The 21866-nt window shown below is 33.8% G+C and overlaps 1 protein-coding gene and 1 pseudogene across 11 annotated transcripts in view; one reads left to right on the forward strand and one right to left on the reverse strand.

Moving 5' to 3' along the window:
* Positions 1-8878, forward strand: part of LOC138331476 (small G protein signaling modulator 1-like) — a 72196-nt gene extending 63318 nt beyond the window's left edge. For all 11 annotated transcript variants that reach the window (XM_069279127.1, XM_069279133.1, XM_069279129.1 and 8 more), the window contains 6 exons: positions 452-576; positions 1087-1169; positions 2722-2831; positions 4019-4115; positions 4415-4582; positions 5104-8878. In XM_069279127.1, coding sequence (XP_069135228.1) covers positions 452-576; positions 1087-1169; positions 2722-2831; positions 4019-4115; positions 4415-4582; positions 5104-5192 — 672 coding nt within the window. In that variant the 3' untranslated portion in view covers positions 5193-8878. The remainder of the gene's footprint in view (positions 1-451; positions 577-1086; positions 1170-2721; positions 2832-4018; positions 4116-4414; positions 4583-5103) is intronic.
* Positions 8879-19627: 10749 nt separating this feature from the next.
* The window catches only part of LOC138330532 (uncharacterized), a 45471-nt pseudogene continuing 43232 nt past the window's right edge, over positions 19628-21866 (reverse strand).

Below are 21866 nucleotides of genomic sequence, written 5' to 3' on the forward strand. Positions count from 1 at the left end.
TTGTTAAGGTGGATTGGTAGATAATTTTTTTTTTTAATGTAAATTTCAAGTCTTCACCTACTTTTGAAATAGGTGATGTGCCTATTGCATATTACAGAGTGGGTAGGTATCCATTGTGACGTCATTATTTTGTGAGTGCCAAATCACGCCATTTGCTCTGAAAAGTATGACGTTACGCTCGCAAACACATGACATTACAATCAATACCTAGCCACAAGGGTAGATAACTCTGTAAAATTCACAAAGAGCCTTTGTGGTTTATTAGATTGTGAAAAAAATTCACCTTGAATGACAACAGTAAGATATTTTTTGCACGAAATACTAGTGACGGGAAAAATTGAGAATGCATGGGTCTCAGATGATCTATTGTTGTTAAACTATGAGTAAACAAAATCTGTGATTTTATTGTGATGTTTAAATAACAGGACATTTTGTTTGGTTTTTTTTGCAGGCTGAACTATTGGACAATGTGGCGTTAAATCTTCACAGAATAGACAAGGATGTACAGAGATGTGACAGGAACTATTGGTACTTTACCCCGGCCAACCTGGAGAAACTCAGGAATGTCATGTGCACGTAGGTATTACATACAGTAACATTGTATCTACATTTAAACAAAGTATTCAGCAAGGACCTACTAACTATCATTTTACTTTAATATGTCAATCTTTCTATTTTCTAGCTTTACATTCTTTATTTAGTGACTAAAGTAACTTTTCTTGAAAGTTTAATACTAGATTTGTTCAGTGGACCCGCCATAATCTAAACCCACTCTATAGCACTTTAATGGCTTTATGGAAAGAAAACAGCTGTATTTGCAAATTAAGAATAATCACATGTATATAGAACGTACCGAAAACCAATTCTGATTTTGCGTATTTAGCAGATAAATAGAAATTACGAAAATGTATTGCTGCAGAAAAGGTTAAATAGGTACAGTAGACCCATATGGCTCTAAATTGTGAGATGAAATCATTGGGGGTAAAAAGTGGTTAAGTATTTGATCTTGTAATTAAGTTTACTTTGAAATAACTTGGTGTAGAGTATAATGCATTATATAATTGTGTTAACTTTATATGTCTGCAGGTTTGTTTGGGAGCACCTGGATGTTGGTTATGTACAAGGAATGTGTGATCTGGTGGCGCCCCTCCTCGTCGTATTTGATGACGGTGAGTATAGCAGCTAGAGAACAGCTCTACTACCGTATTTTCCGGAGTATAAGCCGCTACTTTTTTCCCTGAAAATCGGGAGTGCGGCATATACACCAGTGCGACTTATCTGTGGACGAAAACCAAAATCTGACGATGTTTTGGCATTATTACGTCGTGATTCACATGTGAAAATCGTTTTACTCGCCAGTTTTGTAAAGTTATACATCGAACAAATCACTGTAAAAGTGTTTAAAAGATAAAATATGCAATGAAAATATATTAACGATGAAAATGATTACATATCAGATGCATATTCATTCGTAAAATTGTTTAATTCAAGGAAAATCCGCCGACTGAAACGTGTTTGTTTACTAGCGCAACACAATATCGGTTTTAGTAAAGTTTACATCGAAAATATCACTGTAAAAGTGTTTAAAAACGATATAATATGTGATGAAAATAAAATAAAGATAAAAATAATAACATACCAGATACATGTTCAATCGTAAAATTGTTTTAATTCATGGAAAATCGGCCGACTGAAGCGGTGGTTGTTTACAGTCACAACACAATGGCGGACTGATTTCGCTATCGATTTGCTGCAGGATCGTTACCAAGAAAATAATAACTAAAACGTCAAAAACCATCAAATATCAAACAATAAGTTAAATATATATATTTAAATATTATTTGAGTGAAAGAAATGTCCGCAGACAGGGAAAAAAACAATCTTCTGAATGACTGCTAAATATAACTTGCACACGTGTTTACACACGGTCAACATGTGTAATTTCTCAGAATCCTGTCGCTGTGACTTCAATGAAATAATCGGCAGTCAAGTTTATAGTGTGAATTACATGTAATATAGAACATTATAGCGATGTAAAAAGCACCAAACAGTCGTATAAAACATCATTTAATCGATCTCTGCAGCGGCAAACACCACGAAATCATATCCGGAAGTTTACAAAAATAAGGCTTCGGTGAATATTGCATCATGGGATGGCAAGTTGAGAGAGAACACTCTAAACGAAGTCAATTTTAGGTTAATGATAGTCTTGATAATAAAGTAATCCTATACACATCAATATAATTAATACGCGAAGTATATCAAAATAGATATAAAAGAAAATCGTATGCATATTGAGGAAAGTATTTTAACCGGCATGTTGAAATATCCACAGCTGTCCATAGTCCAATCAACCATCCAACAGGACCATGAATCTTTACTTTAAGTATGTAGTGTGTTAATCTAATAACTAATTACAGTTAAACGACAGTTTTTAAATCAAGATGAAATAATTTCAGGTTATAGAAATTTTACAAAATTGTATAAGATTCTTACATGTAAGAACTCCATTATTTACATACTTGTTGAATTAAGTGAAGATTTGAATACAAATTTGAGGCAAATGAGGAATGAAAATTTCAGTGATCAATCTTTGAACGTCTGGGCCTAGTTGACTTGGGTGGTCTTTATAGACAGTTTTGACTGTACAAGTATTCACTGAACTCAAATGTTCCAATGTTTGATGACAATCCCCACTGACTTTGTAATTTTGACTAACAGAGGCGATGACCTACAGCTGTTTCTGTGAGCTGATGAAGAGGATGTCCTCAAACTTCCCTCATGGTGGGGCCATGGACACTCACTTTGCCAACATGCGATCTCTTATACAGGTCAGTAGCACTGCCTAATTCATCCTGTCCTTTGGTTACGGACAGTGTAACCTGTCAAAACTGACCCTTGTCCAATTTGGATCCTTGTCTCTTCCAGTTTATTCTTCTTTATTTAAAGTGAATAGTCGGGCAAAGGAAGGGTTAAGTCAGTTAAAATGGTGTTAATATATCCCATATAATTTCTTATGAAATAGAAAAATAAAATATCCTGTCAAAATCGCTCTGCACGCGAAGAAATTAATTTATGGTAAAGGAATCCTAAAACATCCTCCCGGCTGCCTTTATCCGTGTTGACGCAGCCTCGCTTTCAGAATTTATTTTTAGAACAGTGGTACATCTATATGGGGCTTTCCATAATTTCACTGGTCTAAACTGGACAAAGTAAGCACAATTTGATCGTCATTTTGATATGCAAGGACTTTTGGAAAGCCAATGAACGCATTTATACAGGTTTTTATTGCCTGACTATGCACTTTAAAGTAATAAAAACCTAAGTGTATATACTTAGGAAATATATCTATATCGGTCAAATAAGGTAGTTCCAATAACATCTGGTTAAGGCAAGTTATTCAGTAATAATGAAAACCTGTATAAGCCAGGAACCTGTGAATACCGACCAACAATCCTTATTCCGATGACATCTGGTTTAGACAAGTTATACTGTGGTAATTAAAACCTGTATTAGCCAGGAACCTGTGAATACCGACCAAATATCCTTGTCCCGATGACATCTGGTTTAGACAAGTTATACTGTGGTAATTAAAACCTGTAATAGCCAGGAGCCTGTGAATACTGGCAAAGTACCCATGTCCTGATGACATCTGGTTTAGACAAGTTATACTGTGGTAATTAAACTCTGTATAATCCAGAAACCTTGCCTACACTGGACAAATATCCTTGTCCGATGACATTCTGTTTAAATACCCTTGTCCGATGACATTCTGTTTAGTACCCTTGTCCGATGACATTCTCTTTAGACAAATTATACTTTAATACAAACTTCATAGGTATATAGCTATATGGAATGTACTAGATAGGAGGCTGCCCTCCATTAACCTTAACTGATAGAACGTAAAAACATATTTAAACCAAATTAAACAAAAGAGTGAAGACTTTATGATATGTAATTTGCTGAAATTGCACATTGGGCTTCAAAACAATTGATATTGTGATACTTTTCTTTTCAGATCCTTGATTCAGAATTATTTGAGCACATGCATCACCATGGCGATTATACACATTTCTACTTTTGTTACCGGTGGTTTTTACTGGATTTCAAGAGAGGTATGCAATTATGCATGTGTATAAGTAGGGTTTTTTTTCTGGAAAGCAATTAACAGAAAGAGATATGATTGATATTTACAACTGTTCTTAATAGTTATGTTTTATGTCCTTATTTATTTTCTTGGTGATTCCTTTTATATTGTTAAACTTTATATGTAATAGAAACATCTCTGAATACAGAATGGACTGAACATTGGAGTTGATATCTTTTACACCTGTAAAAGTTAGTCTTATTTTTGTCACACTTTTACAAACGTTCATTTTTTTCAAACTTTTACAGAAGTTTATTTCTTTTACAGAGTTGCTGTACGATGACGTGTTTGCCGTCTGGGAAACCATCTGGGTCGCTAAGTACATCAGTTCCCCACACTTTGTGTTGTTCATAGCTCTGGCCCTGGTCGAGTTCTACCGCGACATCATTCTGGATAACAACATGGACTTCACCGACATCATCAAGTTCTTTAATGGTATGTTATCTTTCCGCCAAAAAAATCATCTTAATTATCTCCCTTGTGAAGAGTTATCTTCCTTTACATACGGTATGTCCACTGAACCACACCTAACATAATTGTCTTCCTTCACATTTTTGAGATCATCAAAACTTAAAATGGTATATTCTCTATTCTCATACTGGTTTTCTAATGACCTTCCTTGGATAGATTTGACTATCTTTATGTTTTTGACATCATCAGACTACATTCTCGATTCACATACAATATGCTGGTCAGAATAACCTCCCTCGGATAGAGATGTGTCTTCCTTTATGTTAATTATCGCCAAAATTTTCAATGATCAAATTGTTTGATCTGTATGCTAGCTCGCATATCAAAATTATCTCCCATACTTAAAACTATCTAGGTCTGTCAACAAGATATCTGGGAACAGCATTTCCAATTCACATGTTGTTTTAAATATTCTTGATTTTAAGCAGATTAAGAATTTCTTTTTAAACAGAAATAAATGAATTCTGTATTTCAATTCCTTTCAGAAATGGCAGAACGACACAAAGCAAAACAAGTGCTGAAGATTGCAAGAGATCTAGTTCATAAACTGCAAACCCTTATAGACAACAAATGATTCTAGCATCAATAACTACTGTACAAATAGACACCATACTCTATAAATGTCACAGCCAATGTATGATATATCTTCATAAACAGTAAGGGCTGGGTTAGGCCCTGTTAAAGCTTGAATCAGGGTTGTTTAGGCCAAGCTAAAGCTTATTGAATCAAGACTGTTTAGGCCCTGATGAAGCTTATTGAATCAAGACTGTTTAGGCCCTGATGAAGTTTGTTGAATCAAGACTGTTTAGGCCCTGATGAAGCTTATTGTATCAAGGCTGTTTAGGCCCTGATGAAGCTTATTGAATCAAGACTGTTTAGGCCCTAATGACGCTTATTGAATCAAGGCTGTTTAGGCCCTGATGAAGCTTATTGTGTCAAGGTTGTAGCTTATGAAGCTTAAGAAATCAAGGTTGTTTAAGTCTTAATGAAGATTGAATCTCTCATATCATACTGGGATGATTTTTAAAAATTATATTACACTTGTATATGAATCTCTGAATCAAGATAGGCTCTAGTGATGCTCTGGGCCCGGCATCATGAAACTTTCACAGACAATTTTTTTTTACTCAAGCCTATGGAAAATCATATACTTAAGTAAAAAAATCTGTCTTAGAATAGTTTTATGGTGCCGGGCCCTGATATTGCTTCCTGGAATTCCTCTGATATATATGTAATGAAGATATGGAATATGTAAATAGACTATGTAATTACTTCAAGGCTGTGAGTCTCAATCTTAGACAAGATCTAACTTGTATATAAGATGTGATTATTGATTATCAGATATCTGTTTTGCTAAGAATGAAATGTGCAATATTTATATATTATTATGCTAACTAAATCCTGTCATTTTAACTCTATTTGATTCAGTCAACTGCCATGCCAAGTAAATGTCTAGGAGGTATTAGGCTCAATCCAAACAAGGAAATAAATATTCAAGAATCTATACTGAATTATTCTTGCTAAACATTAAAATGGATACTGATAATTATTTTTTTCTAAAGGCTGAACTTCTTAGAAATATGCATAAAATTGAAGAAAACATCAAATAGTCATAAAATTATGTGTTAGGTGAATGTGCACGTATGTAAAGGTGTGAAAAATTACATATAAGTGGATGTTGAAAATGGGAGCAAAAATATTGTATACAATATGTAAATTATCACCTAGCTGTCTCTATTTGCATATCTCCACGGAGTAACTATGTCTAAAGCCCTCTAGAGGCTAACACTTCATTCCTGGAACAGCCCCTAACCTGTCAGAAGCCCACTAAAGGGCAACACTATACATTCTTGGGACAATTCTTAACATGTCTGAAGCCCACTAGAGGGCAGCATTGCATTCCTAGGACAATTTCTAACTTGTCTGAAACCCACTAGAGGCCAGCATTACATTCCTAGGACAATTTCTAACTTGTCTGAAACCCACTAGAGGACAGCATTACATTCCTGGGACAATTTCAACTTGTCTGAAGCCCACTAGAGGGCAGCATTTCATTCTTAGGACAATTTCTAACTTGTCTGAAACCCACTAGAGGACAGCATTACATTCCTGGAACAATTTCTAACTTGTCTGAAGCCCACAAGAGGGCAGCACTACATTCCTGGGACAATTTTTAACTTGTCTGAAGCCCACAAGAGGGCAGTTTTACAGTTTCATTCCTGAAACAATCAGTGAATCTCCAAGTTGTGTTTCAGTCAATGTGAATTTATTTTGTAAAAAAAAAAAATGGTATATTGCAATTTTCATTTGGATCTTCAGTGGACTTGTAGCTTGAATGGTTAGAAGTTATGATAAAAATGTTCAAGATAGAAGACTTCATTTAAATGAAAATATCTAGTCAGTAAAGCTTAATTGTAAGTTGTGAGAAAAGAAAAAGTTCTTTATTTAATCAATTGGAGTTTGTCAGTTGAAATGATTGCAGATTGTTCCATGTTTATTAAAGAAAGAAAATTTCACATTCATATAAATATCCATTGTCATGTTGATCTTATCATAACCCAAGTCACAAATATACCAGTTGATAATCATGAAATAATGTTAAAAAAATTTTTTTTATGTTTGTTTTTTTTTCTGGTTGTGAATTTTTTTTTATCTCAAGATGTGATATCGACGTTTTTGTATAAAATCTCTGAGTATGAAGAGTCATGCATTTATAGATTGTTAAGTTGTGAGGTGTAGTCCTACTTTAATATAATATTGTATTAATATGCATGCAAATTTATCATTAATTTGCAAAATTTTCATTTAATGGCACATTTAAAATATGATCACATTGAATGTATTACTAAGTTTTGTAAATTATTTTTTAATGTATTGAGTTGCCAAACTTTTTATCAATAGGTCGTTAAACTCTTAACGTCTATACCAAGATACATAGTGTTTTAAACAACCTATGGATATTTGTGAAGGAAATAATCTTAAATGTATTTCTTCATATATTCCATGTAAGTATATTATGCAGTTATCTGCTCTTGTGCATAGGTAGATAGTTACATCATTATTTTGTGTGTAAAAATTATCATTTACTTTAAATGCTTAAATGTCACTATTTTTTAACATCACGGGGTTATGAAATAAATTTTGTTTGGAAAATGTATGAATCCGCGTTTGCGTAGCAGCTTATCACAAAAGTTTGCAAACAAAATTTATTTCGTAACCCGATGATGTTAAAAGATAGTTACGTCAGTGTTTATAATTAATTTTTCAGACTACTTGATCACATAGAATATGTTTGAACGTAAGATTCCATTGATTTTCCAATGGATTATTTTTTCGAAATCAATACGAAAAGTTGACTTCTCCATTGTGGCGTCATGATAACGTCTGTTTTTCATGCAATTTTTGGATTGCGATTTTACCTTAGTGGTATGAAGAAAAAGAATCTGCCAATCAGAAAGTTGAATTTAGTATGAAAACAAACAAAAATTAATTATATTAAACATATGAAGAAGCAATGAATATCCACCTGCAAGAAAAGACAACTCTGTAGTATACTAAGACAGAATAAGCTTTTTAGGTCACCTGAGACGAAGTCTCAAGTGACCTTTTCTAATTGCCTTTTGTTTGATGTCGTGTGTACGTAAATAGTTTACATTTTCGACTTCTTCTCCAAAACTGCTGAAGAAATTTCAATGAAATGTTGCACAAACCTTCTAAGGCATAAGGCCAATCAAAATTGTGAATTATATGACCCCCACCAACCAGCGGGCTGTGGGAAGGGCCAAAAGGGTTAAAATTCGCTAAAATTTCAAAAATCTTCTTCTCCACTCACAGATGTGGTAGAATCAAATACTCTTCATAGATAGAAAAGTCTCAATCCTCTCTACAAAAATTGTGTATTATAAGGTCATCTGACCCTGTCTTTGTTTCATTCTGTATCTGAACTCAGGTGACCGTAAAGGCCCATGGGCCTCTTGTTATAATTTCAGGGAAACATATTTGGTTTGGTCTTTTGAAACTATTTCATTGTTTTTCGAATTTAACTACATCCTTTTTTAATTAAGACTGCTATTTATTCTCCACACACTTCGTAGTTCTGGTCACATAAGCTCCTTTTGATAGAGAATGTTATGCATTTGTTGCTCCTTGAGTCTGAAGTATGTGGACCAACAACTTACGGACTGATAATGCATGGATGTGAATGTGCGGCATAGTCCTTTGGAATATGCATTCTTGTTGTCATGGCAATCTGTATATATAAAAATTTTTATGCTATTTATTCTCCACACACTTCGTAGTTCTGGTCACATAAGCTCCTTTTGATAGAGAATGTTAATATGCATTTGTTGCTCCTTGAGTATGAAGTATTTGGACCAACTTACGGACTGATAATGCATGGATGTGAATGTGCGGCATAGTCCTTTGGAATATGCATTCTTGTTGTCATGGCAATCTGTATATATAAAAATTATCATGTAAATAATAAGTAATTTGTGCCCAAAAATAAAAATGAAATAACATATATCAATGTATGTGATGATAAAAAAAAAAGAATACAATGTAATGAAATTTTAATTTATCTGATCTTATCATCCCTCACATATCACAATGAACTATCCATGTCACTGAAGTGGATCAGTCCATATGTTATGTAGAGGGATGGAACTGTGTAAATACAAAAATAATGTAAGAGTTATTTAACTGACTAAATATTGATGACTGTAACAAAGATTATGATGAAGGTGATATTGATGATGATGGTGATAATGAGGAGATGATGGTGACGACGATAATGATGATCTTCAACTGACACATGTATGTACATATTAAGTGTAGATCTGTATATATAATGGAGATATATTTATTATATATAACTGTATAATTCTTATATTGGTAGTCCTGTATATAAGGTGGTGAGTCTGGAGATGGGTACGTCCAGTTGTCTTGTCATACCTATATTGTAATGTGGTATACATACCTACCAGGCTATATCCTCTTCAAGTTTCATGCTGACAAAGAAAATCAAAGTTGTCATTTCTTGATCCAAAATTGGGAGTATTTAGCTCCGTTTAGGTTACAGTTATGGGATGATTGACTTGCTTAACTTGTCATTAACGTCAACAAAGTAACCGTCATTAATTTCCAATCTCCCATGAGATGCAAAAAAATGTGTGGCAGTCATGCACTAAACAACACCAAATGCGTTTGATAAGATTGGCTTTGCAGTGAAAAATTTAAATATGAATATAAATGTTTACGAATTTACATAATGGGGCTTTTTGAGAAAACATTGTATTTGTAAAATTGGTTGACTTTATGTTGTATGAAACTAGAAGAAGATAAATGTGTAAAAAGTTGAAATGTACTTAGGTTCGTTGTTGAATTAATACTGTTATTTAGGTCAGTATGTACATTGTATTATTGTTTATTTTTTTATTAACTGTATACTTTTGAGAGAAAGTTGTGAAGTGATACCGTGATGATGTTAAATGGCATACAGTTAGTTATTATAATTATATGAACACAGAAATAGGTTAATAACAAAGAACCTTGTTCAGAAATGAACATGGTTTTTTAAACCAGTTTATTTTTATGTGAGATTGAATTCTGTGTCTTTTATGAGGGAATTGAATTTTTTTTTAAAAATGTGTCTAGTATAGGTACAGTAAAGCCATATGACTTTAAATCGTAAAATTCAATCGCTGTTGGAATAAAAACAATATTACATGTAACTCCCTGCAAAATTTGGTTGGTTAACAGTGACCCGTGGTACCCACATACGCATTTATTCAGATTTATTTTGTGCAATAGTTTATCAAGTTTTCAACGTGACTGACTATTTTGACATTACATGTTGCAGAAATATATCACCGATCATGAAAATATTTCCACATTGTCTATACGTTTTCAGACATTCCACTATATTTGCTTAAACTTCTTTGAAGTATTTTGAAGAATATAGTTATATAAAATTATAATTGTATACCCAGTTCTAACATTATACTTTGTTGCAAAAATAAATCTGATATTATTTTTCTGCATACTTTTACACTCCACACCATATACTGCCAATGCTAATTTTTTTTTTTTTTTTTTGTATTTTTGAAGAATATACAATATTAATTATAACATTATCGTCAATGTCCCACAAGTATTATACTTCATGTCTTTCCTCAACTATCACCACAATTGTACAAGACTCGTAGCAGTGATTCTTTGGTCTCAGATAACATTTGGATGCTAACTGCTTACAGGAACCAAATCCATGGTGCCAGTTGCTTGATGATTTCATATTTTGATAGATACTTCAAGAAGTATTTCATCCATATATGCTCTCTGCAAAACGTTGGAGTCCGGATTGGTTTTTTTCCCCATATTTTTCATTATATGTGTTAATTAAGGATCTCGCAATTCCATACTCAATCCAAAGTATATATTTAATTTCATATTGGTCTTTATTGACACTTTCATACTAGTGAAATATTAATTGTGTTTTCCGACCTATGAATTTATTTTCTACTCTTTTTATATAGATTTTTTTATACTTTACTATATTTACTATATATTAGTTCTATTTTTCAGCTCAGATGTAATCTCATTATAATTTTAAGCTGAAGAATTAATCATCTGACCTGAAGATCATGAAACGATCAGCATTTAAAATTTGGCATATCAAAAGTTGCGTTTATGTTTTTAGATAAAAATTAGAAAAATAATTTTAAAATTTTTTTAAAAAATACGTTATTGATTTTAATTTCGTCTGTGATTGGCGAGGACTGGTACTGTTTGTAACTTTGTATGGATTGGTCAGGACTGAAATTAATTTTACTTTAGACTTAAGATTGTTTCATGATTTTGGATCTCTGTGAGAAATTTTCCTTATGATAAAATTTCACCAAAATATAGAGAACACGTTTTTTTTATATAAAAGAGGACCTTATTTCTGGGGTTCTGTCTTCTACACATGCTTTCCCAGAAGCCAGCGCCCAGTTTCATGAACACTCCTTAACTTTAAGGAATTCCTTAACTTAAAATTCTCCAAAGCATTACAGATTTTAAGGAAGGCTCCTTAACTTAAGGGATTTTCCTTAAATTCTGTAATGCTTTCTTATGGAGAATTTTAGGTTAAGGAATGAATACACCTAAGGAATAGCCATTGATCGTGAATTTGCAAATGTATTAGAAATATTGTATACACAAAAATGGAGTAGTTTACAGTGTTTCAATCTACAAAAAAATTAGATAAACATGTTAAACATGTTATGTGAACATACAAAAACACATGTAGGGAAGATTCCCACCTGAGCGTAATATCTATTATCCTATACCTGTATAATTATGACGTATGAGAGATTCCCACCTGAGTGTTATTATACATTACCCCATACTTGTATGACGTATGAGAGATTCCCACCTGAGTGTAATTATATATTACCCCATACTTGTATGACGTATGAGAGATTCCCACCTGAGTGTAATTATATATTACCCCATACTTGTATGACGTATGAGAGGTTCCCACCTGAGTGTTATAATATATTACCCCATACTTGTATGATGTATGAGAGATTCCCACCTGAGTGTTATTATATATCACCCCATACTTGTATGGCGTATGAGAGATTCCCACCTGAGTGTTATGATATATTACCCAATACTTGTATGACGTATGAGAGATTCCCACCTGAGTGTTATTATATATTACCCCATACTTGTATGACGTATGAGAGATTCCCACCTGAGTGTTATTATCTATTACCCCATACTTGTATGACGTATGAGAGATTCCCACCTGGGTGTAATTATATATTACCCCATACTTGTATGACGTATGAGAAATTCCCACCTGAGTGTAATTATACACTCTACCCCGTACTTGTATGACGTATGAGAGATTCCCACCTGAGTGTTATTATATATTACCCCATACTTGTATAACGTATGAGAGATTCCCACCTGAATGTAATTATATATTACCCCATACTTGTATGACGTATGAGAGATTCCCACCTGGGTGTTATAATATATTACCCCATTCTTGTATGACGTATGAGAGATTCCCACCTGAGTGTAATTATATATTGCCCCATACCTGTATGACGTATGAGAGGTTCCCACCTGAGTGTTATAATATATTACCCCATTCTTGTATGACGTATGAGAGATTCCCACATGAGTGTAATTATATATTACCCCATACTTGTATGACGTATGAGAGATTCCCACATGAGTGCAATTATATATTACCCAATACTTGTATGACGTAAGAGAGGTTCCCACCTGAGTGTTATTATATATTACCCCATACTTGTATGACGTATGAGAGGTTCCCACCTGAGTGTAATTATATATTACCCCATACTTGTATGACGTATGAGAGATTCCCACCTGAGTGTTATATATTACCCCATACTTGTATGACGTACGAGAGATTCCCACCTGAGTGTAATTATATATTACCCCATACTTGTATGACGTATGAGAAATTCCCACCTGAGTGTTATTATATATTACCCCATACTTGTATGACGTATGAGAGGTTCCCACCTGAGTGTTATAATATATTACCCCATACTTGTATGACGTATGAGAGGTTCCCACCTGAGTGTTATTATATATTGCCCCATACCTGTATGACGTATGAGAGGTTCCCACCTGAGTGTTATAATATATTACCCCATACTTGTATGACGTATGAGAGATTCCCACCTGAGTGTTATTATATATTGCCCCATACCTGTATGACGTATGAGAGGTTCCCACCTGAGTGTTATAATATATTACCCCATACTTGTATGACGTATGAGAGATTCCCACCTGAGTGTTATTATATATTGCCCCATACCTGTATGACGTATGAGAGGTTCCCACCTGAGTGTTATATATATTACCCCATACTTGTATGACGTACGAGAGATTCCCATCTGAGTGTTATTATATATTACCCCATACTTGTATGACGTATGAGAGATTCCCACCTGAGTGTTATTATATATTACCCCATACTTGTATGACGTACGAGAGATTCCCACCTGAGTGTTATTATATATTACCCCATACCTGTATGACGTATGAAAGATTCCCACCTGAGTGTTATATATATTATCCCATACCTGTATGACGTATGGTAGAGATGAATGTTACTGGTTATTTATGTAAAATGTTATTGGTTGATTATAGAACTGTTGATTGATTGAAATTAAAATGTGATGTGATCTACAAGACCTGTTCTTGTCTTTGATTTCTGAATCCATGGTAGCAGAAGATTCATCATCCTAGATACGTCAAATTTGGTACACAAGATATCTGATCACATTCACCCCTGTAGACACATTTGGATTATTCCCGTTCAAAGGCTGGAAGAGTAATTTAATTAGTTTCAGGGATGAATTAGTTACAGCGGAACAACTAATACGATTACCAAATATTATAATATATATGGAAACAGTTTATTGGAACGTCTTGATTAATATGTTAGAGCGACATGGAATTAACATTGACGAAGAGCCAGCTTTTATTGGAAGTTTGGAAAGAAAGTTTGAAACTATGGGAAACAATCTTGTACACATTCTGCAACAGGAAAGAGAGATGTTCTTAAGCACTCAGCATTCCAAACAGCGGAATTGTCATACAAAACAGACACAAGATTTGAACGACCATATTGATGCGGAAATTCAGGAGAGTAAGTGAGGGAGAAAATATCAAACCAGTTGCGTGATGACATCCGAGAGAAGAATGTAAGACTCGTGAAAAGAAAGCAGAAGAAATGATAGAGATGTTCATGAAGGACCCATACTTCTTTATTAGGTATCTGTTAGACAGGGAAAGATCTGTACATTAGAAGATATTAATAAGCAACTCAGGGAATACTCTGGAGACAGCGATGATAGGGATGTTCCACTAAGAACGTCCACAGGTGAAAGTAGATTATTGTGAGTTCCCTGGGACACAAAGGAATTCGAACCAACGTTGAAAAACTGGATCATCTTCTGGACAAGTGCAATTTCTTATAATATCCATACAATATATCCCCTACTCAGATTGTCTCAGTTGGTGAGAAAAGGAAGCGAAGCTACCGTCACGTTGACAGAAGACAAAATAATATTTTCCCTGAAAGAAGAACCCAAAGGACATCGGACAGTTCAGAAGAATTGTTGGCATCGTGTAAAAGACAAAGTTTAGTTAGTTAGATGATAAAGTCATGTCGAGGGAATCTAACTGTAGTATGGCTAGACTTTGCAAATATTTACAGGTCGATACCACATCAGCTGATTGAAGCTACTATCTTCCATACTGGCCAGACGTCTTTGTGACGAAAATTAATATGGTTTTCAAGGCTACAGGGCGGGAAACCAGGTCAAGACAGATTCAAGGAATATCAAACCTCAAATTTTGGTTTTATGGAAGGTTTAATTGTTACTCTCCAAGTTAAGTACTTTTAGCATTGGAAACAGTTTCATTTAATGCGAGGAAATCTTATATGTATGATTGTCAAGAAAGGAAAAGTGTCTCAACTAAGGCCATTGTGAACTATTTTATTAAATGTCTTCATTGAAAATGTTTTGGCGTATCGCTGAAAGACACATGCGCCATTACGAGCTTACAGAATAAAACTAGAACTGATGAAGAAGATGGTCATATCAGAATTTCTAGGCAAACTTTCATAGCAAAAATCTTCCAGCATCGATTGTCGTCGAGACTCATGTGGACTTTATATGAAGTTCTTAAATGGCAATAGTTGGTGTATTGGTAATCTCCATTAAAAGTTACCGGCGAAAATGGCTTAGAAATTCATCCAATTCATCCAACATTAGACTTTATAGCACTTAAGCTCCCTCTGTCGTCAGTAAGTTGTGTAAGAGGTCACAATGTCAAGGCTGGTGATGACGCTGTGCATTCGAAGGATGGTGGAAATTCAGATCGCTATAGAAAGTTTTTCCTAGCTGTTGTCAAGTGGATCTTTTCGTAGAAGTTCCTAGAGATGCGGACTTCAATGAATTATTTTGATGATTGCAAAAGGAATGAAAGTGATGTGGTTGGAACATAATTCACCTGGAGCGACTTTCATTGACATTTAATCACTATAATTCAATAATTACAAATAGGTGCCAGCTGTCAAGTTATCAACGCCATGGCATTCTATGCAAACTGGCGTTCGCCTGTTGAGGCACTAGCAGCATAGCTCACATAGGAGTTGTTATGCTATATGACCGAATGAAGCGATAAGAATGAAATTCTTCATCCATACTGAACTTGGAGACTCATGGCAATGAACAGTACAGAAAATGTATTAACACTACATAAAAGAAAATCAACCTTACATAGAATCAGCCTAAGACATTGAATACCGTATATCCTGTCAGATATGATCTTCTATACAAACGTGAAGTCGGTACTTTTCATAGTTCAAAGACTATATTTAATCTCACACCAACAAACTTGGAAGTTCTTTAACAGATGTAGCACTTCTTTCTTGCTCCATCACCTGAAACTGAAAGATGAACAGGATAACGTACATGGATATGTAAGCCACACGCCGCAATAGTTTGCTTGGAATGTCACACGGCAGTCACGTCATGAAAGCTGAAGTGGCTATGAGAATCCCGAAAACTACATCAATAATATTGGGGATATGATAACCGATAGACAAACGACACCAGGGGAAGAATTGCCGCTGTTGAGAGTTGCGTTGTGGAAGTTTGCTGCGATATTTTGTAAGTCAAGGAACGAAGATGCATACGACAGGTAAGTCATTCTTGTGATTTAATGATGGGTGATTGCAATACATACTAGGAACAAACATTTTAATCGTTGTTAATTAAGTACACTGCAAATTACTGTACAAATTTACATGGTGTTTACACAAAGCTCATAATTTGAACTTTGTTCAGAAATAAGAATAACACATAATTAGGGTCAACTAAAATTGAGCACAGGTGTCCTAGAGAACCCATCTTTAAACTTCCCAGTTGACTTTTGTTATGGTATTGAGATAATAACTGCGTTTTATACAAAATGATGTAAATTACTGCATACCACAGTTAATGGCAAGAATAATGAACAGAAGGATTTTTTTACCCTTTATTCAATAATTTTGAATTTTTTAAGTGTTTTTCTTTAATAAGTTCCGTCATAAAATGACAATATAAAAAGCATGTTATTAGCACATACTTGTAATAATATAGAAAAACTTTATTTTAGCAAGATACATTTTTTCTTAATATCGCGAGATAGCTCGATCGCGAATTCAAACTTTTCGTGAATATTTGTATAAGATGTATATGAATGCACCGTCGTCAGTAATAGTCGTAAATGCACCGCAGTAGGTAAGAGTCGTGAATAATTGTATAAGGTGTATATATACGAATGCACCGCCGTAAGTAAGAGTCGTGAATAATTGCATAAGATGTATATATACGAATGCACCGTAGTCAGTAAGAGACGCGAATAATTGTATAAGATGTATATACGAATGCACCGTCGTCAGTAAGAGTCCTTGATCACGAATTTGTCGAAAACGCAAAAATTGATTGATTTATATTAATATAATAATAGTTAATTTTATTTGTTTTCATACTAAATTCTACTTCTGATTGGCAGATTCTTTTTCATATACTATGAAGAAAAATCCGAGAATAACATGTCACAATAGAGACGGCGACGTTGCGTATTGATTTAGAAAAAAAATATCTTTTGGAAAATCGATGGAATTCTACATTGAATCGTATTACGTATTATTAAGTAGTCTAAAAAAATAATTATAAGCATTGATGTAAATATTTTTAACTTCATCGGGGTATGAAAAACATTTTGTTTGCAAACTTTTGTGAGAAATCCGTTGCAAGATATCTGTGATGAGAGCGCTTACGTTCAAACCTTTGATAACCTTTTCCCACTTCACCTACTAAAATGGAGTCATTAACATAGCCTGTTCACAATCCATACTGCTTTCTAAGCACTTTAACTGGAGCCACGCCCACATTTCTGCTTATGGACGGTTATTTGTTATTTCTGCTTTTGGATGAGACCCGCAAGATTAAATTTGGAGTTGTTTCTTTATATGATATTTAATTTCTTGTCTGTACTTTATAATAAAGAGAAAGTGTAAGATTTAAGATATATCATAAGATGCATAACGCTTGGCCTCTGTTTTTTTATAATAAAGAGAAAGTGTAAGATTTAAGATATATCATAAGATGCATAACGCTTGGCCTCTGTTTTTTTATAATAAAGAGAAAGTGCAAGTTTTAAGATATATCATAAGTTGCATAACGCTTGGCTTTTGTTTTCAACGGTGAAATCTTAGGTGTTAGTAACGTTTGAGGAAACTCCATAACAAACACTTTTGTGGCAAACTAACATAGGTCTCATTCAGTGTATATGGTACGTTTAAGTTTAATTAACGCAATGACGTATTGTATTGCATAGTGTGCAATAGACTCTGGTTTTAGGTTGTGGTAATTAGTTTTATATCGAAATTATTAGTGTTTTAAATTCTAGCAGCCTTTATTCATTATCAAAAAAATAATAATGATGCAGTTCATCTGTACATGTTTTGTCTTTTACAATTCTACTTAATTGTTTCTATGGCTTCTAACAGTTTTTTCTTTGATCATACAATTCCATTTGGTAACGAAAGTTTTCTCTGGCTTCAGAAGTTTTTTCTATGACCAATACTATTCTACTTTGTGACAAAGTTCTTCTTGGATCTTACAACCCTTCTTGGTAATATTTGTTCTTTGGTTTATAAATCCTTTTATACTGTAGATAGAAGATCTAATGCCCTATTCTGGTGGTTGCTTCCCTTTCTGTATCATAACAGTATATTCCTTCTTTGCATATTACAGAGTTACCTTCCTTGCAGGTAGGTATCCATGGAGACGTCATTATTTTGTGACCGAAATTTTTGACCATTTTCCCTGAAAAGTATGACGTTATGCTCGCAAGCACATGACGTCACATTCAATACCTGACGTAAGGACAGATAACTCTGCAAATACAGAATATTAATCTCGAGATTCAGATTGAAAAGTGTCTAAATACGACAACTCAAGTAAACAGAGAACACTGAACACATTATCTTATATTCTATGATTTCACTCCATACTCCACCTGATTGCGCAGGGTTCCAGGAGTCTTTTAAAAAACGATAATTTGCCATTTATCTCCTTGAAATAGTGATATAGCCAGGGCCAGTTTCATCAACATTCTTTAAATTCAAGGCAGTCCTTTACTTTGAATACATTATGATAGAAGAACATTATACTAAACGTAAATAGATTAAGAACTTTCCTTATAAGTTAAGGAATTTTGATGAAACTGGGCTCAAGTTGCTCCAGTTATAATTTAGATACATTCTATGTAAATTTCAGGAAAAAAAGTCTGTATTAAGTAAAACACAACCGCTTTGCGAAAATTCATCAAAGAACTTTATTAAACAAAGTTCTTTGATGAATCCAACAGTTGTATCTTAATTTGGCCATTCTCGATATAACAATATCATTCCAACAGGGACAAACACAGAGCTAATCGTAATCTTAGTTTCGTATAAATAGGTTCCGACACGGAACAAATTTAGTTTCGTATAAATTGTTTTGCAAGCGTTTCGAATAAATTGTTTGTAATTCTAAACATTTCTGTTGATGTCGGCTTTCCTGTGTACTGCGTAGAACAACCTTCAGTACTTATACAGAGTAAGTATATATCTATAGGATTGTAGACTAAACTAACATATGTCATCACATATACAAAATATATATTTGATTTGATCTACTGCATAACAGCTCTACATATGTACAACAATATCGATAACAACAACAAAAACAACCAAAACAACAACAGAACACGTCATTGTCTCCTTGGTAACCATCTCGATTTTACTGGAGTGACTGTACTATATATATATAGGTGAGTATAGATATGTACTATGTTTCATTACGAGATGGTCCAAAGGGGAAAGCAAGAATAGGAAAAGGGAAACTACAAAACATTACGCAAGAAAAAATTAAAAGTGAACGTTCACTGAAAGTCATTTCTATTTCCGCAACTAGAGTGTAATTTCAATACTCTTTCTTACACAAATCATTCCATTCACTGAACAAATCTGAAAACTATAAAATTTAAATATAAAATGATTTTCAGTAATTAAAGTCCATTTTCATTACTTCAACTATATTGTACATAATATCACATATTAGCACGTGCTCTCATATGCTTGTGTTTTTGGGGTAGACGAATACACTATTCAAAATATTATTTACATATTGATATTGTATACATGCTTATCCCTGATCCAACTTGAGAAGGTAGCCTGAATGGCAAACATTTTAACCCTGTTAACTTTAATCTTTGGGATCTTATATTTTAACCCTGTACTGGAGGTTTGGGGATTACATAATATGCATAATTTAACCCTGTCTATATATTTTATAAGATATAATATATGTAATCATTAAATGTTAAGTCACGAAATACGAAAACTGACTGAAGCATCCATTTACACATATTAATTCCTGCACATATTTCCGACATCACAATGTCATATCTTAACCATGCTGACTTGTATCTGTTTAAAAACGCACTAGAATGCTTATGAGACACCATTACGACCAAGACTATCTAGAATTTCCATAATATACGTGGTCTGGCTGTGTATATATATGACAAAAAAATCAAATTTGCGGTCAATAACGAAAATGTAGAAAATAAGTTAAAATTCGCACTCATTGTAAAACGTTCTTGAAATGAGTGTAATTTGCTACATTTTGTAAAACAAAGCTTTTTGACATTCCGTTAGTTCCGTTTCATGTTTTCGACGCCAACTATCATCAATATTTTTCACCTTGATATCACGGACGAGTCCTAATGGACGAATCAGTAAAATTTCAAGGAGCAAAAATTGCATGTTTTTTAATCTCTTGAAAAATCGAGAATTTCTGAAAACCATATTTTCATAAATTTTTATGAGCCAGTAATAGAAACAGGGTTTCGATTAATTAATGGTATAATCCCAAAGAAATTACAAAACAATGCTACGACGAATAGTTAAAAAAAATCCTGGTCAACAAGGAATGCCATCCCATGAATAAGTACATACACATTTATATAAAAAAGACGAGATGGGTTAAATGTCTACAGGGGGGCGCTGCATCACATTTTATCACAGTTCGATATAAATATAACTGTAAAATAAGTAACGAAATGTAAACAATTGCTTTAAAATCTAAATTTTGAAATAATGATATAAAAATCGATAAATTTATATAATATATGCTAAGTTATGTCTAATATACGAAACTAAAATTCTTCCATCTATGTTTGATTCCCTCCCGCTTCTGTAGTTCCATACGCTGAGCGTGAATTGTTTCGGAGATCCATTCCTTATGAATAGCGAACGTGGCGGGACGTCTGGGGATAGTGTTGTAGTAAAAGGTTTCCATGTTTTCCATCTTGACCTTTGGCCCCTCCTTCTCTATTTCCGGTTCCGGGCAGGTCACGTAGTACGGAAGTCGCTTGGACATGTTCTTCTTCCTACAATATGACAAAATAAATCACGTGAGAGATTATACATGATTACTTTTGTTCAATAACCTTATGACGTAACGTAAATACGCTTAACGCCATTCAACAGGGCTTAATGTTTCTAGGGCTACTAATTACTAAGTAAAACATCATCTTGATACTGCAAAAATATTAAATATCGAACTTAGTAATTACCATTTCCACAGATAATCAGCAAGGGTTATCACATTATCAATTCATTTGTATTTGTATAGAACAGAGTTAGCTGCCTTTGCAGGTACATAGGTATCAATTGTTTCGTCATGTGTTTGCTGGCGTGACGTCATATTTGTCAGAAAATGGCGTCAATTAACACTCACAAACTAATAACGAATAATAAATACCTACAAAGGTATTGTATGAGCAAATAACTCTGTAATATGCAAAACCGAATTAGAGTTCCTCTTCCCAAACATGTCCATTACCATCAAATTATAATTATACATATTTATATTATAAAACATGTATTATATTTTTATTATACATTATACACTTATCTGTTACATCACGATAACCCATTACCATAGATAGAAGAATACATAAATGAATTGGCATCAAGGAAAGTTATATTCGTAAAAAGTTAGTTGCAACAGCAATAGCATAAAAGACTACCACAAGCATTACTACCTACGATTTTGAGAATACAGTTTGGTGATTAACGTTCATGCCGACTTCATAAAACCATTCC

Source organism: Argopecten irradians, chromosome 9 (assembly GCF_041381155.1).
Source record: "Argopecten irradians isolate NY chromosome 9, Ai_NY, whole genome shotgun sequence".
NCBI classification, from domain to species: domain Eukaryota; kingdom Metazoa; phylum Mollusca; class Bivalvia; order Pectinida; family Pectinidae; genus Argopecten; species Argopecten irradians.